Genomic DNA, 27,375 nt, shown 5'->3' on the forward strand with positions numbered 1-27,375 from the left:
AATGGTATTATTTTGACAAAAATGTATACTTCATATATCTAGTTTAAATTATGAAGTTTAATTAATGATGTTAAAATATATATAATATTTAAGTAATATCTTATATAACAAATTTATTTATAACAATAATCAAAAAGAAAAAATATCATTAATATTAATGTTTGAATATTATTGTTTGCAATCTTGCTGTTAATTATTTTGTAGTTTATTAAATTGAGTTATACAATATATTAAAATACTTTTATATTTAAATCTTTTATTGTTATTTTGAATAATGAAAACTTGAAAATAAAATTTTTTATATATTTCTGATGAGATCATCTAATAATAAACAGTGAAATATAAATAAGACATTCTCTGTTTTTTTTCTTTTTAACGCGAAGTTAAAATACATTCTGTTTATTATTTGATTGAGTGTCGATACACATCATCTTGACTTCTTAAAACAAATATTTAGCATGTGCTACTGCAAGATTTCTGAAACCATTATACAATAATATACGTAGCTATACCTGTGTGCGATAAACTACTAAAACCTGACTTATGAGTGTCTTTAACACACACCATGTAAAATATGTACAAAGATTTATGGAGCCCAACTCCTAATTTTCTTTCATTTTTCCCCCAATGTATGATCATGTTGTCTGATATCATAAAGCATGTCCGCGACTGATTTTTTTATAAAAAATATATAATATATATATATCTATATAAAATTTCATTTTTTCTTTTCTCAGCCAACATGTCTTCGTACAAATTTAATTCCACTCAGGGGAATTATTTGATTTTGTTTTCTGCAACTTGTTTCTTAACTTTAATTTTTCATTTTCTTTTAATTTAGTACCTGAGGTACTTTAACGCTCAAATAGAAATATAAATGCATCTTTGACCAATTACGATATATATGACGATGAACGTCTAATACCTATTTAATGATTAAAGCACAATGGCAGCAATTTTTCGAATATAATGCAAAAAGGCTGTAAATTGATAAATGTTGTTGAGCTGCATTCATGACAATTGCATAAAAATCCAATTTTATGCCTTTTGTCAAGAAATTTAATTTGAAATACGAATATTAATTACAATAAATCTTAATATTTTATATTTGAGAATAACTATAATATGATATTTTATTTGTGTAAATTATTTACATAAATTAAAGTAATTTCTTTTAGAAATTAAAATTGTGCTATATTTCACATGCATATCAATGTACAATCATCCATTCATAAATTGTTTACGTACATTGCTTTGAATATGATCATTTTTTTTTACTTTAAAAATTATATTAAATTGCAACATTTTATTCTTTAAATAAAAAATTTCGATCATAAGAGTGCTAAAATTCTAATTATATATATATTGTGAATCACTATAACATTACTATATTCTAATATATACAAAATTTTCTATCCTAGAATGCGATGGTTGTTGACATCTTTTTATCGTCTTGAAAACAGCTCAACTGCCAATGGTGCTAAAAACTATATTCGAAACAAAAATGACAGACGGCTTATGACAATTATTTGTTCCCAAGATGTCTTTACAATAACACACTATCGGTAACATTTTTCTCAGCCTTTTCTTAGAAAACAAGAATGAACGATGAAATGATCATCAAGTTCGATAATTTGTACTTTGCATCTGAGCAGGTGAAATGACAAATTAAAGGATAAAAATTTTTAACTGTCACATTATGATCTTGACAAAACAATGTACAACACAAAGCACATATGAATATATTTTTTCATTCTGGTAAGTGTTCTTTCTTTACTAAATCTTATATCTATATCTACAATTTATATTAATAGAGAAAAAATTACCTAAATAATATTAGGTAGATAAAAATTGTCATGAAATCTGCTGTAATTGCAGGATGTCCATATAGTGATTCTATTCTATTATTTATATGTTGTATAAAAGTTTCTTTAACGCAGATTAAATAAATTAGGATATTTGAAGGCAGCTCATCACGAACAAGCCTGTTGCATTTCTGCTTTAGCTGCCTTTATGGCTAGAACCAAATTAAATACATTTTTTATGTATAAAAGAAATTTTATATAAAAATTTTTATATATTTTATTTTAAAAAAGACTAATAATTTAAAAAATTATATATATAAAATTTTTACCTTCTCGTTCTCTCCTTCTTAACTTTTTTCTGCGTCTTTCAATAGCGGCAAGTTCAACTTTCACAGCATTATATGTTTTACGTAATTCAGCTAATTTTTGCTGCAATACAGCTATCCTTTGACTACCATCCAATTCAGGATCTATAATATGAAAAAAAAAATTAATAAATTTTTTTATAGTTAATGGAATAAAATTAAGATAGAAACTATTTAATTTTTTACCTAATTCCACATAAAAATTATATTTTGTAGGTCGAGGTGATCTCGATGAATAATTACTTAGATCGGGAACACTACTTATATTCGTATGATTTGTTGAAGTTGAATTAACTCCGCATAAATTAGAACCTTCACTCGTATCATCGCTATCACTTCCACCACCATGTCTACCATGTCTATTACTATGTCTTCCTGTTTTTTTAGTAGTGTTTTTATCACATTCTGAATGTTTTCTATTTCTTTTACGTTTTTTAGGAGATTGTGTTTCTTCAATAGAACGTTTTGCTGGTGGTTTTAATATCCTATCTGCAGAATTTCCTTCAACATTTGGCAATGTATCATCTTCACTAAATCCTGGACCTTTACCACCGCTATCATTATCTGCTTCAGAACTATCACGATTATGTTTCATATTATCCTCCGAAGTTGGTGATGAACCACCTATTCTTTCTTCTCTTGGAGATCCAGAAATATTGGAAATACTTGAATCAGGTGTAGTTGGAGGAGTATTATCCATTACAGGTGCTGCTTCATTGCTTTCTCTTCTCTGTGCAGACATTAGTGCAGGTAAATGTTGATGATGAGATTGTTGCCTCACACCAAGAGTAGGATTTTGTTGTATAGATAAAGAAACTGGAACAGATGTTTCTACAGTTTTTGGCAATGCCATACTAAGAGTAGCAACAGTACTGCTGGTTGTACTTTGACCAGATGTAGGTGCACTTGCAAATGGCATTTCCATTAGTACTATATTACTTTCTGTAGTTTCAACTTTTGGAGGTGAACAAGATGGACCAGCATTTATTTGTTCTATATTTTCAGTAATAGGTGCTGGTGAACCTGGTATTTCTTCTTCACAAAGCAAAGAATTAATTGTCTCTCCTTCTTCATCTGTTTTTGTAATAGATATTTCTTTAATTTCACTTTTAAATTCACATTCTTGTTGTTGGTGTTTCAATGATTGCATAGGTTTTTGTGTTTGTAATTGTGAATATCTTTCTTGTGTATCTTGAAGTCTATCTAATTCTGCTCTTAATTTAATATCAAAATTTGATGAAGTTTTTACATCTTGTGATTCCTCATTATCAATTATTAGTCTCTGTTCAGAATCACTACTATCTGCAGAATCTACCACATCTTGACTAATTATTTTTTTATGCTTTTCTTTTTCTTTTTCTTTGTTAAAATCATGCTCTTTAAATTCATCTTCTATTTTTTTAGATTTATCATTTTCTATACATTTCCATTCTTCTTCTTCTTGTATTTTTTTATGTTCTATTTTAGTTTCAACAAATTTTTTTATTTCTATTTCTTTTTTTAGTTTAAATTGTTGAAGTTCCTCCTCTTCTTGTTTAATTACCACACACATTATTTCTTTACATTGATTTTCATTATTAATTATAATATCTTCATCTTCTTGTTTTTTATTTTCACTTTCAATTTTAGATCCATGTTGATCTTCTTTATTTTTTTGTATAATTGCAATATCTAACTTTTTACAAATTTCTTTTGAAGATTTCCATACAACTTCGGTAATTTCTTCTTCTTTTTTGATATCTTTAGTTTTATTACGAAAAGCCATTGCAGCTGAAAGTTTTTCTTCTATTGTAGATGTAGCTGGTAATCTTGCACTAATTGGTGCTGGAATTGTTACAATTGGAGATGAAACAGGTGTTATATCTAATAATTTTGATTCCAATGATTTTAATTCTGGAGATTGTGTATGTAATGGAGATTTAATCATTTCCTTTGGTTCAACAAGAATATCAGATTTATTTGAAATTGCTAATGTTGTATCTTCTCTTATTGATTCAATTTGTAAATTTGAATCTTCTTTATTTAATTCTATTGAATCATTTGCATCATTAGAAGAGAACATTTCTTGTTGATATGTAAATAAGTTTTCTTGTTCTGCTTCTGAAACTTCTGCTTCTGATATTATTAAACGATCTTCTGAATCATCATGGGTAGCATCATCATCTCCAGGTAAATCACTAAATAAAAGATCTATACCATTACTTATTTTATTTGTTTCCTCAATGATAGGTATAGATTTTACTTGATTAAATGGTGGTGACTCACAAAGTTTATCAAATGCTTCTTCACATGTTGTTAATGATGTGGATTGTAATTTATGAGAAGTTAAATCTGTAATATCATCAACTCTTTTACTAAACAATTTTTTCACTTTTTTTCGTGAATCAATATCTATTTCTGATTTAGCTTCTTTTATAACTGGTGATACTATTTTTTGTTTTTTCTTAGGACTTTTTGGCTCATCCTCAAATACTCTCTTTTTTATTTTATCTTTTTCTCCACTCGTATCTCGTTTATTTCGTACTTCAAATTCAAATGGTTCTGGTTCTTTAAATTCATATATATCTTCTGTATTATCTATTATTTTAGATTCAGACATTGTTTCTAATTTTGATGATTCTAAATTTTTTTCCGATTTTGGTGAAACTAAAACAACATTCTCTTTTTCTTCTATTTTTATTTCATCTTCTGGATCTGGTTCAACTCTAACAAGTTCTAATTTCACTGCTTTATCAAAACCTTTTAATTCAGATCGTATTTGATTTAAATCAAAATCTCGACCTTTTGGTTGTTCTTCGTCACTATCTGGTTCAGATTTTATACCTTGCGATTTACTAATTGTTCTTCTTAAACGTCTACCTCTACGCGGTTCTTCCAAATTATCTTTATCTTCTTCACCCTCGCTAGTTTCCTCAGGTTTTATTCTATCTTCTACTCTATATCTTGCTTCTCTACGTTTTCTTTCCTCCGTAGTCTTAGATTTAGTTCTTATTTGTTCAGATTCTGTAGTATCTGAATCATATGTTTCACTTTCTTCAGTTTCCGATGGAACTATATCTGCATGTCCAGAAGTTCTTCTAGTTCGTCTTCGATGTTCTATATTGGATATATCATTATTTCTTGTTCGTGTCTGACGATTATTCGCTGGTGTTGCTGGACTTTTAGTTCTAGAGCTAGAACTTATAACAGACAATGGAGTTGTAGATCTAACTGGTTGAGATATTTCTTTATCTTTATCTTCTCTTTTGACTTCTTTTGTTGAAGATGAAATAATTGATGTAGGTGCAACACTTTGTGCTCGACGTCGATTTTGAGATGTATTTGAATTAGCATTAGAAATCATTTTTGATGATTTATTTATATTATTTGATAAATTCGTACTAGGAGTTTGAGGTCTTGAAGTAGCTTTAATTCGTTTTACTCTTCCTTGAGCTTGTGTAAAATTCTGTGCTATTCTTGATGGTTTAATCCATTCATCATATCTTGTATTCCATCCAGTATAATGTACTAAATACATTGGTTCTGTACCATCTTTCTCCATGTCAATAATCTTTGCTTCATAAGTAACTTTAGATTCATGAGTAGGTCCATAATAAACTTTCAATCTATCTCCTAATTCTACAGGCCCTTTGTAACAAGGAGCTGAATCCGTTAACTGTTCATCTGTACGTGATTTTTCTACTTCATATTCTTTTCGTTTTCTTCCTCGTCTTTTTAAATCTTCATCTATTAATCGTCTTTGTTTAGATAAAGTTTTTCTTTCTGATTCTCTTGATGGAGTTCGTGTTTCTCTATTTTCAGAAGGCGTTTTACCTTTTATATTATCGTCCTTAGATTTTGATCTTGTTTTAGTAGCATCTTCTTCTTTTATTTTATCATCTTTTTTTTCTTGTCTTTTAAATTCATTTTTCTTTTTTTCTATTACTTTTTTCTTTGAGTCTTCTTTATTTTTAGATTTACCTCTATTTGGTAATGATAATGATGTTGAAATTTTTTGAGATTTTTCACTGGAGGACGATTCAGCTTCACCCTCAATATTTACATCACTTTCTTGTCCACTACCACTTTCCTCAAATTCATCCTTCTTTTTTATTTTAACAATTTCTTCTTCCTTTATCGATTCTTTCTTAGCTTCTTTCTTTTCCTTTTTTTCCTCTTCCATAATTTTTTTATCTTCTTCTTCTTTTTCATTTTTAGCAACTGATACTTGAGGAGGTACAGGTGTATTTCTGTCCTTATCTCTAATCAAACTTCTTCCAGGACGTTGTTTACGCATAGTACCTCTTGGATGATTTACCATAGTACAACCTAATTTTCTATAAAAATCTTCAAAAGAGTGTAAGAATTTTTTATAGGCCTGTTTAACCAAATTGTGCGTAGATGGTGAATTTTGCATTGTAAAACTCAGGCGACGTGTTATCAATTTCCATTGATTTTGATTTGTTACACGATTGTAACCTCCTAATTTATAAACGGCACGAAATAATCTATATAAATCTATATCTTCAGAACCAATCATTGGGCAATTGTTAATAGGTGTTCCTCGATCATCCATAAATTTATATAATTGTGCTACAAAATGATCTTTTTCTTCACGTGGTTCATCATCAGAACTCTGCAAAATAAATAAAGTTTATATAATATGTGAAAACAATAAATTATAACTAGAAAAAAAAAATCTTACATCAGAATCAAGTTCTCCATCTGAATCACTGTTTCCACTTGATACAGAATGCCCAAAAAGAGAATCTCTATCCCAATGAGGAGGTAATTCATTCTTTTCTAAAAATAGCAATGCCTTTTCTACTGCAACCTTCAATGTGCTATTTTCAACTTTGTTGACAAGTTCTTTTGTAAATTCAGTGGCTTCTTTCTTCGGAACTGTATAACTGAATATGCAAAAAATATCATAGTAATATAAAAAGAAATATTTAAATAAACAGTGTAATATTATAAAAATAAATATTGTAAAAATTAACTTTTAATAAATATATTTTTAATGAAAAATAAATTAAATAAATTTTATATATCTGATATTATATTTTAGAAAAATTATTAAATATCTGTAGTTCTAAATAAAAAATATTTTAATGAAAAAAAAAAATTTAACATATTAATATTATTTTATTAAACTTATCATAAATATATGAATATAATATATGAATAATTTCATATGTATGTATAATATTTATGTATTCATATTTTCCACAAAACTTGTTTACACATAAACACAATTTAAACTTACTATCGTGCATCCTTAAATGAGCGCACAAGATAGTCATCTCTTACTCTAATTCTCACTGTATCTTGAGCAGTAGGTGCAACTACCAATCCAGGAAACCAATTATCTTTCTTTTTTTTGTCCCCAAGTTCCACACATACAACTCGTCCAATTTCAGGTTCTGTTTCCATTCCTTCTTTTCCAGTTCCACTAGAACCTGAATCACGAGTTCCTCGTGGAGGGCTATCTTCATCATCACTACTTTCATCTCTTTAACAACAATTCTTTGATAAATATTAATTCAAATTATATTACAAAATTATATTGAATTATTTCACTGTACTCACTGTGCTTGTCTAGAGCGCCGTCCTCTTCTACCTCCAATTACTGGATTGCCAAAATGCTCTGGATGTGTCAAAGGAAGTTGGTCCAAAGTTTCGCTTTCTGCAAAATGTCGTCCACTTTTTAGACAAAGTGCAGTTCTTCTTAATGTTGTAATATCTCCATCATCAAAAACTACAGTATATTGACTGCAGTCTTGAATTTTAGTAATAGTAGCTTCCACATATTCTTTTCTATCTCCATGTTTAGCTTCAACAGCTGCACCTACTCTTAAAGTTCCTTTTATCTGATCATCAGCTACTGTTGCTGTACCCAAACCTTGTTTATAAGTCACTCTGCATTTTACTGATCTTACTACTTTTCGAATTTTTGCTTCACAGAAGGCACCCTTGTATTTAGCACTAACCTCCGTACCCACTGATAGGTACGGTGGATCGTCTCCCTGTAACAGAAGATATATCTATATTTAAGATTTATAGTTTTTTTTATGTATAATTTTTCATGACATACTTTTATAAATATTTTATTATACATTCATTCTCTAACTATAATAAAATAATAAGAAATATCTAAAATTTTAATATTTTGTTATACAGCTTTAATAAAAAATTATAATAATAATAAATAATATCAATGAAATTTTAGATAATTATTATTAATTTTTCATCTAAATATACCATTAACATCTAATTTCGTTTTAAATTACATTTCTATTATTATTAACGATAACCGAAAAATAAAAGTATCAAAATTGATTTAAAAACATTAACTGTCTTGTATGATGAGCTATTGTTTATGTAGGCGGTCATGCCTCGCAGGTACAAATTATTTTTAAATCGAAATTGTCCTACGATAAACAAGAACTTTCGCACGAAGATATTTCGTTGAAATAAAACTCATACTTTGATATCTTAACCACGTTTTCAAAACGGAGTCCACTACGTTCGTGACAGCCTGTCGATTTCTCAGACATCAGGTAATAGTTGTAACCTCGAAGGTACTTTAGGTGAGACATTCGTCCGAAGTAAATGACCTGCGAAAGCGTTGTAACTACATAACAAAAGCACGGATTTTACTTTCTCGGTACGCACGGCAGAAAAAAGAACTCAACTATACAATCTTTGCGCACTTGTTTCTACGTCAACTTTGCTCCCGCCTGTTTCCTTACCAGCATCTTCTAGCGCTCCACGATCTCCATATAAATAATCTTAAGACACTGGGATGTGTGACATTAAAATCGAAATTTACATTATATTATTGAAAGTAATAACACAGGAAAAATCACGTAGACATGGAACCTGACCCCTTTCGTGAAACCAACACTTCTCGGCTCGAATGCGTACAAGCTCCTGTTCCCTGCCCATTTCCACCCCGACGCAACTTGTCAGCTAGCCACTCGACTCCTATTGGATGATGTCTTTGCACTCTCTGAAAACAACTGACCAAAGATACGAAATTAAAAATATTATTTTATTGATAAATTATTAATAATTTTAATGGCTATATTATTATGTTAATAAGTTAAGATTTTTCAATAAGGTTTAAAAATAAATGAATATCTATTTAAGATAAAAATTGAAATAATAGAAAGACCGCACTGCGCATACGACAGGGATGTATCAATGTGTTCATAACATCATGATTTTGGGTCGTTCCATCATTTCTTTTAAGAATATTTGGATAAAAGTAATCTTGTATTCTCAATATTCTCAACAAAATTGGTGTATTTTTATTATTAAATTTAATGTGTATGTATCATGTGGATTATCAAAAGTATAAATATTTGTTTTTAAAACAAAACAATGTTTTGAAATCGATATTTTTTTAAAATAATAATTATATGATGTATTGTGCGAAGCATTATATAATTTCTATGTCATATAAAGATTGATATGATTCGAATATGAGAAACGAATAAAGAATTTATAATTTAAATATATTAGTATGTATAAAATATATTACAATTTCTAAAATATACATCACAAATATTTTTATTATTTTTAAATGTAAAATGTAATATATATTCATTAAAATAAATAATGCTAATTTTAATCTTTAAAATATATATATATATATATACTTGAACATTCAGTTAATTTCTTTAATTGAATATATGTTTATAGGTTAATATATATTATTCCAAGAATTTTAATATAATTATAATAAGAATAAAAAATAAAGGTTAATGAAGATTGTTTTGAAAAATATCTATAAATTTATAAATATATATACGTAATCTTAACATTAGGCTAGTTATTCTTTTACTTATTTATAAGCAAAGATAATTATATCTAAATAAAATATTAATTAACCTGAAACATAAGTTTCAATTAAATATCATTATAAAATCTATAAAATAAATCAACGAGTAAATTCGATTATTTTCAATAATCACTGTTTAAATATTTGTTGACAGAATCATATTTAGATTTTGCCATGTGCCTTCATGTTACGTTCCTGTCTGTGGTCGTCTGCTGTGACGCGGAACAAAATGGCGTCGAGTAATGAAGTGCCGGTAGAAATCAACCAGAGTGGCATGTGCACAGCAGAGAATTCAGTAAGTTTTAGCTCAATATTTTCATGAAAGTAAAGAGAAAAAATCTTAACAACATTTTTGATATATTAATATCATTACGAGCAATGAGCGATATTTCATAAACTTTTAAAAGAAGAAAATGTTTGAATGTCGTTTGTCATTATAGTTTTCACTATAGCTAAGTATCTTAAAGACAAATTGATTAGCTCGAACTTATTTCTTTAAGTTTCCTACACATATTTTTAAGAATAATTTTTAATCATTTGAAATTATTTGTCAATATTATTACAAGAAACTTAGATTACGTTTCCTTTGTATGTGCTTGTACTTTTCATATGATAATATAGAAATATGTGTGCGTGTAAAGAATCTCGTTTGATCATTCGATCTTAAATAGACGCCATTCGTTTTGGCGGGCACGTGTACGTCTGGTGTCGACAAAAACGAGTATATTTAACGACTTCATCGTTGTGAAGTCTTTAAGTTTTCTGTTACTGATGAACAACATTGTAATTAATATTTAATAATAATTTTTATTAGACATACATAATAATAATTTTTATTATATTAAATGAAAAAAACATTTATATATTTTAATTTAAGATAATGAATTCATATCACGTGTTTGAAAAATTTTTTCTTAAATATGTATAAATCCTAATTAGTTATAATATTTTTTATAAAATGAATAATAATTTAATTAATATGTTTAATTATTATAGAAATATATTTTTTTAATACAATGTTATATTTTCATCTAATAAATCTAATAATATCAATATAATTAAAATATTTTATGTTCTTTTAGATTAATTATATATATATAATATATATATTTATAATTATATATATATAATATATATATTTATAATTATATATATAATATATATATTTATAATTATATATATAATATATATATATTTATAATTATATATATATATAATAATTATTAATGATATAAAATATAATATATATTATATTTTGTCATTAATAATTTTTGTTTTTGTATTATTATAGGTGTCAAAAATGGAATCTATGGAAGTTACAGAAAATACTGCATTAAATAAAGATGCAACACCATCATCTTGTAGGGAATCTATATCTGTGGATGATATGACATCTCGAGATTATTATTTTGACTCATATGCACATTATGGAATTCATGAAGAAATGCTGAAGGATGAAGTGCGTACAGTGACTTATCGTAATTCTATGTATCACAATAAGCACCTTTTCAAAGGAAAAACTGTTCTTGATATCGGCTGTGGAACTGGTATACTTTCAATGTTTGCTGCTAAAGCTGGAGCAGCCAGAGTTATTGGTATTGAGTGTTCTAATATTGTTGAATATGCAGAAAAAATTGTGGAAGCAAATCAACTGTCAAATGTCATAACAATACTTAAAGGCAAAGTTGAAGAGGTCTCGCTACCTGATGGCATTGAAAAAGTTGACATAATTATTTCTGAATGGATGGGTTATTGTTTATTTTATGAATCAATGTTAGATACAGTGCTTTTTGCTAGAGATAAATGGCTTCGTGAAGATGGAATGTTATTTCCTGATAAAGCAACTTTATTTATTTGTGGCATTGAAGATAGACAATATAAAGATGAAAAAATAAACTGGTGGGATGATGTATATGGATTTGATATGAGTAGTATAAGAAAAGTAGCAATTAGTGAACCTCTAGTGGATGTTGTGGACCCAAAACAAGTTGTTACAAATGCATGCCTCATTAAAGAAGTTGATTTATACACAGTAACTAAGGCTGATTTAGAATTTTCGTCACCATTTACGCTACAAGTTCGTAGAAATGACTATGTGCAAGCATTAGTCACATTCTTTAACATCGAATTCACCAAGTGCCACAAACGTATCGGCTTCAGTACAGCACCAGAAGTACAGTATACTCATTGGAAACAAACTGTATTCTACTTTGATGAATATATGACTGTTAAGAAAGGAGAAGAAATATATGGTGTATTTTCAATGAAGCCCAATGCAAGGAACTACAGAGATTTGGATTTCAGCATTGAATTGGACTTCAAAGGAGAGTTGTGCCAAGTACATGAGACTAATACTTATCGTATGCGCTGATATCTATCAGATTATTTATCTTCTTCCTTTTATTTCCATGATTCATAACATTGTAATCAAATAGAAATCAAGACTTTAATTATCATTGAATTATATTAGATGATTTAATGAAATTTAATAGTACGGTACAATGAATGGTGTGAATTATTTTAATGTTTTCATCCTTTAAATATAAGAAAGTTAGAGGCTTCCTGCTTAAGAATTATAACGTCCAGAATCTTTGTTAATCTAGTAAGAGTTTGCAATGTGACCTACAATTAAGGAAAATAGGATTGATATACTTAATCACAATTAGTGTACATTTACAAAACATTATTTCATGTAAGTGTGTATTAGAAGTATGAATACTATGATAGTTTCATATTTTTATTTTTTCCTGTGACCATTTTGTATTACATATTGTAAATTTCTGTCTTTGTTTTATGTATAACTTATAATTTTGCGCTATTAAATCATTATTGATTTGATATTGTATAAAATTACCAACTTTTTATTTATCACATTTTTGTACCGTATTCTTAAAAATAATTTTTTTTCAAATTTTTGACCTGTAGATTATGCATATTAAACTAAATTCCAAATAATTTCTAAATGCTCGTTTACATTATGTATGACAAATGAAAAATTTATATTATATTTTGTTAATTTGATAGTAAATTGAACCTCATTGTTAGTATTATTCATTTTATCAAAACCTTTCTATAATTATGTTTGATATTAGTAATATTTATGTTACATGTACATTATAATCTCTTTAAAATACTATATATAACATTTATATTACTAATAGTATTAATATAACATTGTATAAATGTTTAAGATTTTTGCAATGATAAAATATTTAATGAGTATCTAGTAAATATTAAGTTCAATATTCTATAAACATTATTTAAAATTAATTCTTTATTAATCTATGTATTGACACATGAAAATTTTATATTGTGTATTTTCTTAAATTATTATATCAATTTTATCAATTTTCATAACGTTAAAAATTAGAATTAAATTTTTTTAAAAATTTGCAAATTACATTCTATTCCAAAATTAATAATTCATTTTATAACATTTTAAAATTTTAAATCCGTATTACAACTTCAGAAAATAATACAATATGTTTAAAATATATATGTAAATAAACAGAAAACTTTTTATATTAAATTTTACTTATTTTTTTTTTTATTAAAAAAAGGAAAAATTCAATATTAATTTCAATATATTATGTTTAAAAAATTTTCTTTAATTATTAAAATATTACATTTTAATATTGCTTTCTAAATATTAATAATTATTAATTATAAGATTTTTTTTAATAAAAAAATAGTATTAAAAATAAAACATATTTATTAAATTTAAAAATCAAAACATAAATATGTAAGAAGAAATACTTTTCCAAACAGAAATTAACTATGAAATTTAATATAATATAATTATATATATGAAATGTGCTTCATATATATGAAAATATTCAAATGAAGTGGTATGTAATATGTCAAAATATTACAAAATTTTGAGCAAATAATTGTTTTATATCAATTTATATATCAGAAATAAGTAAACAAAAAAATTTAATAAATTTTATAGTTATAATGCATATAATTTCTCTCTAAAATAAGAAAAATGTTCATAGCATATGCTGCAATTGTTTGACAATCTTATATACTAACAAAATGAATGCATATATATATACACGTTTAATATCTACTTCAAAATTAAAAAAGAATAAAAATTATCTTTTTTCTCATATATAATATAAAATATAATATATAAAATTTAAAAGATAAGGAAGTAATTGTTTTTATATAGTTTAACGATTTATATAACATTTTTATAACAAAGTTTTGTACAATTGGCTATATAGTACAGTATTATTATTGCAATGAAAGCAATATCTTCACTTATAATTTACACAATGATATTAATATTATAATCATAAATATTGTGTATAACTCTAAAAAATTATGAATATCTATAGATCAAACAAAGTTATTAGGTAGCTAAACCCTTCAAACAATTTGCTAATTTTTGCGTCTTATAATCAGTTCTTAATTGTATAAAATTTATTAAAACATTACGATCTAATGTTGCCTGTAATAAAAAAATATTTTAATTTTAATTAATATAAAAAATTGTTTAATTAAATTTTAATTAAATTATAATACATACCAATTGATCTCCTGTACAAACTTGTTTCAAATTTTCTGGTTTAACTAATAATAAATTGCATAAAGCATATAAAGTATCAAACAAAGAAGTAACAAGATCTATTTCAAGTTCTTTAACACATTTACGATATTCGTTCATATCGCATATCGCACACATAGCACCAGCAGAATTAAACTGAAACTGTTGTAAATGATCATAAATAACTTTATGAAATCGTACTCCAAGTTCAGTTAGAACATTATTTAAATTTTTTCCATCTAAAGTACTTCGAATATGTCGTATCATCCCGTTTACATATTGAACTACTGTTAAACAAGCTGAAGTGCTTAAAGTATCCACATCAGTTTCAGGTTTAAAATCAGTCTTTCGTTGTTCATTTTGTAAGTATACTTTTACCCAACCAATAATAGCATTTATACTTCTATCTAATCCTGTCTCTAGTTTCATATCAATTTGATCCAATATATTTTTTTTTTTTAACATGCAATCTCCATGTTTGGGTGTTGATCTAAAAAAAATTATATATTTTAGATGCATTCTTAAAAATGAAATATAAAATTAATAAAATAAATCATACATAATAAGAGGTATCACACTATCATTAAATTGTTCTTCTAATAAGCGTACAATTGCATTGCATTGACGTACAATATTGAAAAAATGTATTTCAGGTTGAGTTCTACTTTCAGGAATTGGTACACTTTGTAAACCCAATTCTAATGCATAATCAACATGTTCACTTATTAAATATTGTAATAATATTTCAAAAATTTGAAGTGCATTCATTGGTATTTCATCAGATTTTGATAATAACTGACATCTTTGAAATGCCACTTTACTTCTTTGTAATAAAGCAATTGCAAGTTCTTCTGATAAAAATGTTTCTCCTCCATAATTTTCTATTTGTGCAATATTGATATTAGTTCTTGCACCTAAAACTGCTTGTAGATCTCTTCTTAATTCTTGAAATCCTCCACTCTGCAATTGTTTCTTTTGATGATTTTTAGATTCATAATATTCAATAAGAAGAGCTGCTGATTTTTCTCTCAATGCTTTTATTTCAATGCTAAAATATTGCATTGATTAATATTTAATTATTATATATATTATTATATTCTCTCAGTTATTCTATCAACTTACATGATATAAGTATCCAGATATTTTTGAAATATATTTCTAGTAAGTTTAGTAAGATACGTTTCATCAGTACATATATTAAACATTTTTAATTCTGTAGACAATTTCACGGTTCTTGTATATAAATCATATAAATTTTTAAGATATTTATCAGAATCAGTTTTATCTACTAATTTAGCAACTGCATATTTTTGAAGTCTTAAATGATAAATATTTAATACAAATTTTGCCATCACTTGTTCAGGATTTGTAAATACCTGTTGCATTAATTTGTGATATTTTGTACACATAGGTATAACATCTTGAAAAACATCCTTTCCACCAAATGAACCCATTTGGCTTTGTTCTATAAATGCATCTATGCATTGAGAATATCCTTTAAAATGAGTTAAGATTGATGCTAATTCTCTCATACGATTAGCATCTTCTCTATTATGTGCTCTAACAAATTCTTCTATAAGATTTCTTTCAATTTCATCATATTTAGCAATAATTTTTTTTTTGGCATGTTCAAATTTTTCAGATGGTAATTCTTGCGAAATAAGATGAAGTTTTTGTATCACATCTGCTGCTTCATGTAGCTATTATAAAATAAAGCATTTTAATTTTTGTTTTATATATAATATAATCACAAATATATAAAATAGATATTTGTACCGATGACTTATCTGTAAAAATTGGATCTGTTAAAGGTCCAGGGCTTAAAAAATCTGAAAAATGTCTCATTAATTTTTGAGCCTCAACAGCTCTAGCTCTTGGTGTATTAACACTTTCCAATTGATCTCCTAAATGTAAAACTTTAGTAGCCACAAGATTTATTCTTTCATCTAATTGATGAAAGAGATCAATAGAATGTTTATTTCTTTCTTGTAATTCAAGTATTTCAAGTATATGTTTTGCTTCTTCATCTTTTAATGTTGTTTCAAGTTTATCACATTTTTTTTGTTGACGTTCTTGTAGAATTTGTAAATCTTTAATTGCTTGTAAAAATGTTTCATGCACTATTGTAGGATCGAAAAATGTCTTTCCATCGTCTTTTGTCGTATCATTAAGTGTTCTCCAAGCAAGTCTTTCAACAAATTCTTCAGGATCAAATGGATCCTGAAACATGATATTAAAAAAAATTATTAATATTTTATAAATTAATAACAAAAAAATTAAATTTATTATTTTAATATTATAATTTACCTGTTCTAATTCTTTCATATACTGTTGCATCATTTTGATGAAATTCAAATGACAATTATGAAAGTAAGGTTACAATATATTGTGAAATATAAATATTATTTCGATTGAATAAAAATAATAAAAAAATACATAAATTTTAATAAAATATTATCAATCATTTATTAAAAACTACAGTTTGACTAAAAAACATTTTATCTTCCAATTATTTAACTTTTAATGTATCCTATTCTATTTCATATTAACTATACAAAGAACATATACATTTATACTTACTTTCTACATCAACTTGAATATCTGTAAATATATCAATACAATTTCATTTTGTATAGTTCATATACTATTACAAATTAAAACCATATAACATATTTATATAAAATAAAAAATAATTAATTTTTAACTTATATATGATATTTATTTTTATAATCATACATTCTACTTATTACATACATTCTTCTTATGAAGTTTCATACATTATTATTAATTAATCCATAATATTATTATACTGAAATAAATTCCATAATTACGAAATATTCTTATTTTGTTTCATAAAAATTCTGTAATAACAATACAAAAACAAGATTAATTGCAATCGTAATATTTTTTGTATTTGTACAAAATATGTCTTTTCTCTCTTTTCTTTTTTCTTTTTTTATATGATATACAAAGTCTTTTTTGGTATTAATATTGCAGAATAAAATTTTACTAGAGCAATTTGATTTATTAAATATTTTTTAAGTATTTTTATAAGAAAGCAAAAACAATTGATAACGAGTATGTAATACAAAATAATATTAACTAGACTTGAATAATAATTGATGTAAAAGTAAAATAATATTGTTGTTAAAAAATTTTATCTTACAAATTCATATGAAACATACTTTATGAATATAGTTACAGAACAAAATATATTGAATTTATCAAGCGCTAGAATATTTTACAAACGGTATGATGTATTTATAATAGGCGAATAGTTTCATAAATTTTATGAGTAGCACAAGTTTAAAAAATTGATGTAACTTTATAGAAGTTACCAATTAGAAGTGTTTTTATATGCGTATGTGTGTATATACATACATACATACATACATACATACATACATACATACATACATACACACATACACACACACACATATACACATTTTTTATGTATAAGTATTACAACTTTTTGTAATAGTGTTGAAATATTTATTAATATATCATTGTTAAATTATACTAATGAGCACTGAAAAAAAGAGGGAGGCAGCAACGACGGCATGTTTCAATTATATCATTACTCTAATTCTTGTTTATCTCAAGAGTTGGAATAGATGTGGAAAAATGTTTAGGTAATATGAAGAGTAAGAATGACTTGTTCTAAGACAAAAAATATTCAATTATACATGTTACAATAACGCTAAAAAATAAAAGTGCTTATCTTTATAACCACGATACATAGTATTACGTATTTTATAAATTCGAATTGCTGTTAAACATATCATTGCATAGAATCAATGATCATCAATGCTTCGAGAAATTTTTCTATGGTCAATTTTTTGCATTAAATAATTAGCAAATGAATAATTATGTTCTTCTTTCTTAAAAAAAAAAAAGAAGATAGAACAAAAGTTGTTTTATTCAACTCTATAACAGAGTTGGTGGTCCATAATTAATAATGCTTCACACCTCATTTTTTTTCTTTAATATAAACTGAAACTTCCACAATCTTTCTTATATCTTCTTGTAATATCTTTAAGCAGTATAAAACTGCTACCATAAGATGTCCTTCTGGAATTAATAGATTTAACATTAATATACAAGCATAAATTTTTCAAATTATAATTTTCAGTTATATTTATGTAATTAATAATCATTATTATGTATAAAAAGAACTTACTTTGGTTTTAGTTGCAAAATTACATTTCTCAGCAGCATCCAGATTTAGAGGATTCAATTGGACGTCCGTGTTCTATTTTCACTTTATTTGCTGGATCACTATTACCACTTGATGGAGGACCCACTCTAAGTTTTATTTCTGCAGCCATTGTCATAAAAGCTTGTTCTACATTCATTGCATTTTTTGCAGATGTTTCCAAAAATGGTATACCAAGTTGATCTGCATATTCCTATTTATAAAGTTTAAGACATTTATTAAGATAAGAATACATTTTTGACATTAAATTAATAATAAATATATAGGAATAAAAGAAACATTATGAACAAATTTTGATTAATTATTATTGATATATTTTTTTTATAGATTTCTTACTTTTGCTGTTGTATAATCAACAACTTTTTTAGTATGAAGGTCACATTTATTGCCGACTAACAACTTATTCACATTATCACAAGCATAACGATCAATTTCTTCGAGCCATTGTTTAACATTATTAAATGTTTCCTGATCTGTGCAGTCATAAACAACAATAATACCATGTGCACCTCTGTAATAAGAACTTGTAATTGTTCTAAACCGTTCTTGACCTGCCGTATCCCAAATTTGTAATTTTATTGTTTTTCCATCTAGATCAATTGTTCGTATTTTGAAATCTACACCAATAGTACTGATATAACTTTCTGTATATGTGTCATCAGCAAAACGGAGTAAAAGACATGATTTCCCAACTCCTGAATCTCCAATTAAAAGTAACTTAAACAAATAATCACTGAAAAAAAATATTTACAATGAATAAATAAAATATAAATTATATTTAATAAATTGCATGTATAATTTTATAAATTTTTTATACAATTTATTTTATTTTTTATAATTTTATTTTTAAAAAATTTTATTTTTTATAATTTATGATATTTAATACAATGTAAAATATTATACATATGTATCAAATCAAATATTGATTATATATTTATTTTAATTACTATTTAAAAAGAATTTTTAAATTTTTTAGAGTATAGAATAATGAACAAGTTCATTAAATGATTAATTTTTCAATATATATAAATATAAATAGCTTAACAATTAAAATTAAAATCAATGATTGATATTGATACAATTATAATCTATAGTCTAAACAATAAATAATATATATAAGATTATTATAATTAAATAAAAATAAGATTACATATTAAACTATAATTATTGAATATTTAAATAAAATGAATCATAAAAACATTTAAAAAGATTTAAAAAAAAAATTTGTAAATATATATTAAAAATTAAGATTGACTTTTTTCTTTAAAATTATGGAAATATCTTCTAACAATATTTTTAAACAAATATATATATATATATATTACATAAATTTTTAATAATTATAATAAAAATTTATTTGGATTATTTTGACAAATAAAAATGTTCAATAAAACAAATTTTGTCTTATATTTTTTTATAACATTTACTAAGATAAATCTTAAATTATATTAGTATAATTTCTTAATTTAAAATTTTTAAATTTTAAATAAGCAATCAATGAAAAGAAAATATACGGAACAAACTGAAAAAATTAAAAATAAGTACAATAGAAAATGAATTTCTAAAATATGGCTTACGAATATGAAGCAAGGGAGGGGGAAAAGGTGAATCTGTCAGATAGTAAACGTTAAACAAAACTTTATCACATTAATTCAGCTATATAATGTATAAATAATATTAAGTCGATCTCTTTGATTCAGTTCAATTGTTAGAGTTATAAATAATTGATTATGTGATATTTTCACGAAATGAACATTCTTAGATACACTTATGCCTGCGCAAAAAAAAGTTTACTCACTACTCGGGATTCATAGTGGACATGCTATGCTTAAGAACACTCTTACTAATATCTGTACTGTTGTTGCGGAAATCTAAAAAATAAACACAATTCGATGAAATTAACAATATGACAATATAAATTCACAGATCACGTTCTTTAATATGAAAGATCTGTAACAATGGCGGTCACGGTAACTCCTCCCCAACCAGCAAATGAAATGTCTACCATTGACGTAATGCCAGAATGGCAGCAGGTGCTGTTTCACTCCCTCTATTTGACGGGATACGAGCGATTCAGTGCAAAACCACGTCTGCGCATTTATCTTTAAAGATCATTTTCTTTCTTTTTATTTTTTTATAATTTTTTAAATTTTTATTCTTCTTTTTAATACATTTTACAATTTTTTAATATTACAAATAAATATAGTACTAAAAATTCTCTACAAATGAATAAATATAACTGTTTCTAAAAATTAAAAATTATATTGAATATTTTAGAAATATATATCATTGTACATGTATCTGAAGTCACGACTTTAGAATATACTTTCAAGATATTGTTTCTAAGTATAATCAATATAATAAGTGAGTAGGTTATGTGCAAGTTATCTATGTGTATATATTTATACATATATAAAGAAAACTGTTCGTTATTTAAATACCAAAAAATTTTCGTCTGTATTATTTGTAATAAATTATCTATTTTCAGATAAAAATAAATATTTCTTTTATAAAATATTAATCTGATGTAACAATGTAAGTTAATAATTTCTAACATATGTAGATATATATATTTTTAAATTAATAAAAATAAATTTTTTTTAAATTATATATATATATAAAATTGATTATATTTAAATATTTAATGAGAATTATTATTTTAGCCAATCAGAGTTAATAATGTTTTTATTGTTATTATTATTTTTTTTAATATATATAAATATGTTATAAAAAGAAAATCTATATTATACATTATATTGCATTTTCAATTATCTGTTTCTAATTATCAATTTTTTCAAGTTTAAAATTATTTAAATAGCCTTTTCTTTATTAAAATAGATTTAATTTTTTTTAATGTGAATTAAATGTTAAATTATATTTGTTTATAGATAAATATTTATATAAATTAGTATAAATTTATGTATGATTTTTATTCATAAATATAAGGTGAAATTTTATACATATATATGTCATAATTATATATGCATTTATATTTTAACATTTCTAAAAACTTTTTCATTATTTTTATAATATATTAAATTTATAATAAATTGTGCATTATTTGAAATTTTAAAAATGATTATTTTAATAAAATATAATTTAAAAATATCTTTTTTTTTCTTTAGAGAAAATCATCAATAAAATTTCTGTGTTAATATAAAAAGTGGAAAATTACCATTAATGTCGCCTATATTTTCTAAAAATGTATCTTCAACTGAATTATTTTTTCGAACTGTAAATGGAAATAAATTGAAGCTTATTGATAAAAGTGTCAAAACTAAAAATGTTATGAAATTTGTTTTATATAAAAATATACATTTGAATGTGAATATAACTCTTCTTGTATTACTTGGAACAATAGTTTTATGGAAGACATTTAATATTTTCATACCATTTATTGGATGTGTACTAATATTAGTATTACAATTTATTTCTTTTATTACTTCTGTAAACAAAGGTTTGTTAATTAATTATCATGAACTTTTAGATTTATGTTAATTTCTGTATATTATTTATAGATACATTAATAGTGATAGAATCTGTTGGAATATATATTGAAGGAAGAAGAACATTTTATGGTCTCAATTCTTGTGAATTTATTCCTTGGGATACAGTTGTGGATATATTTATTAATGAAGTTATAATAGGGGTAAATATTAAAAATTTATGATAGAGATAATTTTTTAAATATTTATATATTTGATATATAGATATATTTGAAATATATTGATATATTATACTTATATATTTAGCAAAAGGTATTATATTATCTTACCATTATAATAAGAGATACATTTAATGAAAAAGATTCAATAAAATTAGTTCCTTTATTTCAAAATTTAATACCTGAAAGAAGATGCCTGGAATATATGTACGAAAAACTAGCTGGATTGATTGGACCCAAAAAAAAGAAAGTTTAACTTTAACAGTACCTGGTTCATATTGGTTGTGTCATAAGAACAATATATATAAATTTGTTTTTAAGTATCACCGTACGACTAGGTAACTAAATATTATTAATATTAAATATATTGATTTAGTATTAGAATTTTAATTGAATGTATTAATAATCATTAATTAAATATATTTTTAATGTATATATTTGTAGAAATGAAAAGCAATTTAATTTTGAAAAAGAATTAATGAAAATTATTAGAAGAATTATAAAAAATCAACCTCCTCGAAAACAACAATTTTGTACAAGAAATCTATTAGTTACTTTCAGTATCCTTTTTTTTTTAATAACAAAATAAAAAATATTTCCAAAATTAATTTAATTTTTAACTTAATGTAATTTTAAATATTTGTATTCATTATTAAAATTTTCTTAATTAAATTTCATAATAAATAGATCGTACATCATGGACTAGACAAGATAAAATATTTGCAATGATGAAATTGAAAAAACGATCTCTTGTAGCATTTTCTCATGCATTTATATTAACTATAAAACTGTTCCATTCTGTAGAAATGGAACAAAATTTATGTAAAATAACATCTTCTTCAGATGATACTTTAATATATCAAAACGAAAATTCAAATAATACATATACATATAAAAATAAAAATGAGAAAAAAGATAAAAAATGTTTAATACATTCCTCTGAAAATGATTATTCAGAAAAAGATAATCAGTATGAAAATATTTTTCAATTAAATAATAATATGGTAAATGATAATTTTAAAAAATTATCAGTGAATGAAGAATCGGAAAAACAAATAATGAATTGCAAAGATACAAATCAATTTTATAAAAATCAAAATATATCATTTAAGGTATGTATATCATGAAAGTAATAATATTGAATGTTAGAATAAAAAAAAAATATTAATATATAATATTAACTTACAGGATAATAATATTATACATCAATTATCATTAGAAAAAATTGATAGAAAAAACAATGAATTATCAGATGATAAAATAAATGAAGATAATATTCAAAAAAATTTTATTGAATATAAAGATGATTTTATAAATAATACTAAAATTTTAAATAATAATAGTACTGTTGATGACATTAATGCAGATTCTGCAAATTTACCATATCAATATTTAATAGAAAAAGAAATAGAAAATGCAAAACGAAATATTAAAAAATATGGATTAGAAGAAGTAAATGAAAAAAATACCACAAGTTATATACAAGTACCTACAAATATTATCAAAATGCAAGAGTCATCTTGTCCTAAAAGAAGAAAATATGCATTAAATAATGAATCACGATCTTCTGATATTACAGATTTAGTAATGGAGGGATTAATGTTTACAATTCGTCAAGGGAAAGATGCTGTAGCAGTTATAGAACAAAAAACTAAATTAGAGGTAGATGAGGTATTAGAAAATTCTGAAAAAATTGAAATAAAAAAAGGTGAAAAATGTTTACGAAATTCTAGTTTGCTTGGTTTAGAAAATTTAATAACGATGATCGAATTACCAAAAAAAAATGAATCTGAAAATAAATATCAAAACGTAATTAATCAAGAATATACTTTAAGAAATAAATCTATAAATAAACACATATTTAATAATACAAAATATCCCTTAACAAATAATAAAATTAATAAACAAAATATTGCATCTGAAGTAGAACATACAAAATGGAATACTTGTAATAATTCTACTTTAGCTAGTACTAGTTTTTCATACAATGATAATAGTTTAGGTATTACAAATAAATATTGCTATACTGAAACATATGATGATTATAAATGTAAAGAAGATATAAATTTTATTGTAAATAAGAATTTAAAATATAAAGAAGAAAAAGAGGAAGAAGAAGAAGACATAATACCTGAAGCATTACAAGATGCAATTTTTCAACCTTCTGATTTATCTCTTAAATTAAATAAATGTGAAGATAAATTACAATTAATGTCAAATAAGGATTTATTAATGGATGATATTGACAATGAAGAATTGAAATCTGAAATAGGCAAGAATGAATTTAATAAAAATTCTCATTTTAATAAAAGTTCACACTCTAAAATATATTTAAAGAATGATTATTCAGATTACAGTTCTTCTGTAAACTCTATTCTAAGTGAAACACAAAAATTATGTAATAATACAATCTACGAATCTACGTATAAAGATACACGTAAATTAAATGTTCCAGTAATTATTTCAAATCAAATTATTACTCTGGACCAAATACCTTTACCTTTACAGAAAATACTAAAAAATAGATTACCAATGAAACAAAATTGCTTAAATAATGAAAATAAAATAAATGAAGACAATATTGAGAGTTGCAATATACAATTATATCAAGTAAAAAATAATGTCTCTAATATAGAAGAAGAAAATCGAAGTGCAAATAGTAATATATTAACATTACCGAAACATTATCAAAAATCTATAAAAAAAGATAATAAAGAAGTATATGATAAAAATACTTTATCTCCAATATTAAAAAAGGAAATGAAAGAAATAAAATATTCTGATATTGCAAAAAATAATGTAAAAAAAGAATTACAAGAACAAAAAAATTGTATTGATAAAACAAAATTGCCATTAGTCAAAATAAAGGATATAACACAAGAATTTTATAAAGATCTTTCATATTTGCAAAAAAAGAAAAATTTAACAAATCAAAAGTATCTCAGATCAAGAAGGAAATCATTAATATTAAATGATGCTCATAATGATGAAATGCATATACAAATGGTTAAATTTTTTCAAGATATTACAAGAGGTGCCAAGGTTGTTATAAGGCGCATAAATATAAATAAATATTCATAGTTTAAATATAAAACGTTAGTAAAATATTCATTTTTAAAAATAGAAATATAAAAAACTTTAAAATATTTTAATTTATAATTTTAGAATTTTACAGTATATTTAGAATTTTTTGTACATGTATTTCATTTAATAAATATAAATAATAAATAAATGTATATTATTTAGAATAATTTGTTGTATATCAATTTAATGTTCTAATAACTTATTAATACAACATGTCTTTTCTCGTTCAATTTGATCCACAATAGCTTTTAAATTATTCAATTTATTTATAGTATTTTGCAATTTAGAATCTAAGTAATCAAAACATATTTTATTTTTATTAAAATTAAGATTTTCTCTTATATATTTGTCTTGCTGTAAAACAGGTAGATCATTTATAATTGATTTTTGAAACTTCTTCAGCATCTGCAAAATATAGTTATATATATGTTTAATAATTATAATAATGTTTTAATAAATGAGACAAAACTTAAAAAATTAAAAAAATAAATAAATATAATGAATAATAAATTATAATAATGTAATAATAAATTTATTACATATAAAAATACTATAGAATTTATTATAATCATTTATTACGTTCATATCACTTTTTAGTTTAATAGATTTCTGAAGTTCATCTGCACATCGTGATGGATATCGTTCTCGAGCATCACAGACTTCAAAAACTGCATCTTCACATTGTTGTTCAATATCGTCTAAAAAATTAAAAATATATATATATATAATTCTTTTATTTTAACCTTTATCTTTCATTTTGTTTTAAAATTTTTATACTTACCCATTGCTAATAATATTTAAGTTATTATATTTCAATTTAAAACAATACTATTTTTAATTAATTTCAAAATAAAAATATACATATTTCATTTAAATGAACATTAACAAATATGTTCATATAATATTTGTACTATAAAGAAAAGAATAAAAAATAATAATAAAATACATAACGAAGAAAAAATAATTAAAATTTAATGTTATTAAAAATTTAAATAGAAATAGAAAGAGGCTAAGTACAAATATTGTTTTCAATATATTTACTAGAAATGTGATTAAAATCTCGAAAGAATATCTTAAAAGATTTCGAGTTTTCGAATCTCAAAATTTTTTGTCTATTTTTATGAAAAGTAATAAATAATTTAAATAAAATTATGAAAATATTCTTACAATACAAATTTATTTTTATTTATTTAATAATAATTTAATTGATTTTATATTTAAACTTTTAACTAATTTTAATTAATATGATTTTATTAATTCATTTTAATAATTTATATAAATTTTCTTTTTTACAAACAAAAGATGACTTACTATTGGCTGATCATGAATCTAAAATTGGAAAATTCTAGAAAATTTATTATGATTTTAATTTTTAACAAAATACTTACATTCCTTGTGAGAGAGAGAGAGAGAGAGAGAGAGAGAGAGAGAGAGAGAGAGAGAGAGAGAAATATTTCGAGAATTTCGAGTTTCGAGAATTTCGATATTTACAAAGTTTTAGATTTGAATTTTATGAATCATTATTTTTTATACATAATGATTTTACTTATATGTAATACTTTAATATATTTTTTTTGAAAAATTTATTTGATTAAATGTATAAATAAATAAAATATTTGTATATTATACTATATCTATTTAATTCTATGTTTGTGTAAAATGATATTAATTTTATTTATATTAATTTATCTTAATTGAAATAAATTTTTGTTTAATATTATTTTTATTTTTAATCATTTTAAAAAATTATAATATTTCTTAAAATTGTGACAAAAATATTTTATTCTATAAAAAATATACAAATATTATTTATAATGAAAGATAAATGTTGCAAATGAAATATAATATTTTTTTGATATAT

At 23.9% G+C, this 27,375-nt stretch overlaps 6 protein-coding genes across 9 annotated transcripts; 2 read left to right on the plus strand and 4 right to left on the minus strand.

Moving 5' to 3' along the window:
• Positions 1 to 287: 287 nt before the first annotated feature.
• On the minus strand, positions 288 to 9,097 carry LOC122715005 (AT-rich interactive domain-containing protein 4B). The gene is made up of 7 exons (XM_043936861.1): positions 8,902 to 9,097; positions 7,739 to 8,175; positions 7,416 to 7,661; positions 6,855 to 7,059; positions 2,357 to 6,785; positions 2,135 to 2,275; positions 288 to 2,017 (listed from the first exon to the last, which is right to left on the minus strand). Exons 1-7 carry the CDS (start codon positions 8,905 to 8,907, stop codon positions 1,974 to 1,976), a joined length of 5,508 nt encoding a protein of 1,835 aa, XP_043792796.1. The 5' UTR covers positions 8,908 to 9,097; the 3' UTR covers positions 288 to 1,973.
• A 287-nt stretch (positions 9,098 to 9,384) lies between these two features.
• On the plus strand, positions 9,385 to 12,988 carry LOC122715339 (protein arginine N-methyltransferase 1). 3 transcript variants are annotated; one of them, XM_043937454.1, is made up of 3 exons: positions 9,385 to 9,481; positions 10,150 to 10,290; positions 11,287 to 12,988. In XM_043937454.1, the coding sequence occupies exons 2-3, from the start codon at positions 10,180 to 10,182 to the stop codon at positions 12,364 to 12,366; spliced, it is 1,191 nt and encodes a 396-aa protein (XP_043793389.1). In that variant the 5' UTR covers positions 9,385 to 9,481; positions 10,150 to 10,179; the 3' UTR covers positions 12,367 to 12,988. The 3 variants fall into 3 exon arrangements, with proteins under 3 accessions (XP_043793389.1, XP_043793390.1, XP_043793391.1); XM_043937455.1 differs by lacking the exon at positions 9,385 to 9,481 and adding an exon at positions 9,596 to 9,675; XM_043937456.1 differs by lacking the exons at positions 9,385 to 9,481; positions 10,150 to 10,290 and adding an exon at positions 10,657 to 10,778.
• A 1,190-nt stretch (positions 12,989 to 14,178) lies between these two features.
• Positions 14,179 to 17,050, minus strand: LOC122714922 (exocyst complex component 5). Its single transcript, XM_043936712.1, has 6 exons — positions 16,855 to 17,050; positions 16,324 to 16,767; positions 15,670 to 16,247; positions 15,107 to 15,595; positions 14,530 to 15,037; positions 14,179 to 14,451 (listed from the first exon to the last, which is right to left on the minus strand). The coding sequence occupies exons 1-6, from the start codon at positions 16,885 to 16,887 to the stop codon at positions 14,353 to 14,355; spliced, it is 2,151 nt and encodes a 716-aa protein (XP_043792647.1). The 5' UTR covers positions 16,888 to 17,050; the 3' UTR covers positions 14,179 to 14,352.
• A 1,155-nt stretch (positions 17,051 to 18,205) lies between these two features.
• On the minus strand, positions 18,206 to 20,782 carry LOC122715374 (ras-related protein Rab-1A). Its single transcript, XM_043937517.1, has 4 exons — positions 20,565 to 20,782; positions 19,103 to 19,499; positions 18,731 to 18,959; positions 18,206 to 18,621 (listed from the first exon to the last, which is right to left on the minus strand). Exons 1-3 carry the CDS (start codon positions 20,585 to 20,587, stop codon positions 18,759 to 18,761), a joined length of 621 nt encoding a protein of 206 aa, XP_043793452.1. The 5' UTR covers positions 20,588 to 20,782; the 3' UTR covers positions 18,206 to 18,621; positions 18,731 to 18,758.
• A 1,200-nt stretch (positions 20,783 to 21,982) lies between these two features.
• LOC122714849 (uncharacterized protein PF11_0213-like) lies at positions 21,983 to 25,609 on the plus strand. The gene is made up of 7 exons (XM_043936562.1): positions 21,983 to 22,223; positions 22,285 to 22,415; positions 22,519 to 22,524; positions 22,620 to 22,768; positions 22,875 to 22,990; positions 23,118 to 23,542; positions 23,580 to 25,609. Exons 1-7 carry the CDS (start codon positions 22,055 to 22,057, stop codon positions 25,509 to 25,511), a joined length of 2,928 nt encoding a protein of 975 aa, XP_043792497.1. The 5' UTR covers positions 21,983 to 22,054; the 3' UTR covers positions 25,512 to 25,609.
• On the minus strand, positions 25,604 to 26,835 carry LOC122714848. Of its 2 annotated transcripts, none has more exons than XM_043936560.1 (4): positions 26,826 to 26,835; positions 26,296 to 26,301; positions 26,094 to 26,212; positions 25,604 to 25,919 (listed from the first exon to the last, which is right to left on the minus strand). In XM_043936560.1, exons 2-4 carry the CDS (start codon positions 26,297 to 26,299, stop codon positions 25,698 to 25,700), a joined length of 345 nt encoding a protein of 114 aa, XP_043792495.1. In that variant the 5' UTR covers positions 26,300 to 26,301; positions 26,826 to 26,835; the 3' UTR covers positions 25,604 to 25,697. The 2 variants fall into 2 exon arrangements, with proteins under 2 accessions (XP_043792495.1, XP_043792496.1); XM_043936561.1 differs by lacking the exon at positions 26,826 to 26,835 and adding an exon at positions 26,556 to 26,566.
• Between the last annotated feature and the right edge of the window lie 540 nt (positions 26,836 to 27,375).

This window comes from Apis laboriosa, unplaced genomic scaffold (genome assembly GCF_014066325.1).
Source record: "Apis laboriosa isolate Shangri-la unplaced genomic scaffold, ASM1406632v1 scaffold34_cov151, whole genome shotgun sequence".
Classification (NCBI taxonomy): domain Eukaryota; kingdom Metazoa; phylum Arthropoda; class Insecta; order Hymenoptera; family Apidae; genus Apis; species Apis laboriosa.

Excerpts from the sequence above, each read along its gene's own strand:
- LOC122715005 (XM_043936861.1), bottom strand. Across the intron at positions 7,662-7,738 it reads CGGCGCTCTAGACAAGCACA|AGATGAAAGTAGTGATGATG; the intron begins GTGAGTACAGTG and ends TTGTTGTTAAAG. Across the intron at positions 2,276-2,356 it reads TAATTTTTATGTGGAATTAG|ATCCTGAATTGGATGGTAGT; the intron begins GTAAAAAATTAA and ends TTCATATTATAG.
- LOC122714849 (XM_043936562.1), top strand. The coding sequence starts at position 22,055 with ATGAAATTTGTTTTATATAAAAATATACATTTGAATGTGAATATAACT. Across the intron at positions 22,224-22,284 it reads TATTACTTCTGTAAACAAAG|ATACATTAATAGTGATAGAA; the intron begins GTTTGTTAATTA and ends TATTATTTATAG. Across the intron at positions 23,543-23,579 it reads ATCAAAATATATCATTTAAG|AATAAAAAAAAAATATTAAT; the intron begins GTATGTATATCA and ends ATTGAATGTTAG.
- LOC122715339 (XM_043937454.1), top strand. The coding sequence starts at position 10,180 with ATGTTACGTTCCTGTCTGTGGTCGTCTGCTGTGACGCGGAACAAAATG. Across the intron at positions 10,291-11,286 it reads TGTGCACAGCAGAGAATTCA|GTGTCAAAAATGGAATCTAT; the intron begins GTAAGTTTTAGC and ends GTATTATTATAG.
- LOC122714848 (XM_043936560.1), bottom strand. Across the intron at positions 25,920-26,093 it reads AACTAAAAAGTGATATGAAC|ATGCTGAAGAAGTTTCAAAA; the intron begins GTAATAAATGAT and ends TATATTTTGCAG.
- LOC122715374 (XM_043937517.1), bottom strand. The coding sequence starts at position 20,587 with ATGTCCACTATGAATCCCGAGTA. Across the intron at positions 19,500-20,564 it reads TCCACTATGAATCCCGAGTA|TGATTATTTGTTTAAGTTAC; the intron begins GTGAGTAAACTT and ends ATTTTTTTTCAG. Across the intron at positions 18,960-19,102 it reads TTGATTATACAACAGCAAAA|GAATATGCAGATCAACTTGG; the intron begins GTAAGAAATCTA and ends CTTTATAAATAG.
- LOC122714922 (XM_043936712.1), bottom strand. The coding sequence starts at position 16,887 with ATGATGCAACAGTATATGAAAGAATTAGAACAG. Across the intron at positions 16,248-16,323 it reads TTTTTACAGATAAGTCATCG|CTACATGAAGCAGCAGATGT; the intron begins GTACAAATATCT and ends ATTTTATAATAG. Across the intron at positions 14,452-14,529 it reads TTTGTACAGGAGATCAATTG|GCAACATTAGATCGTAATGT; the intron begins GTATGTATTATA and ends TTTTTATTACAG.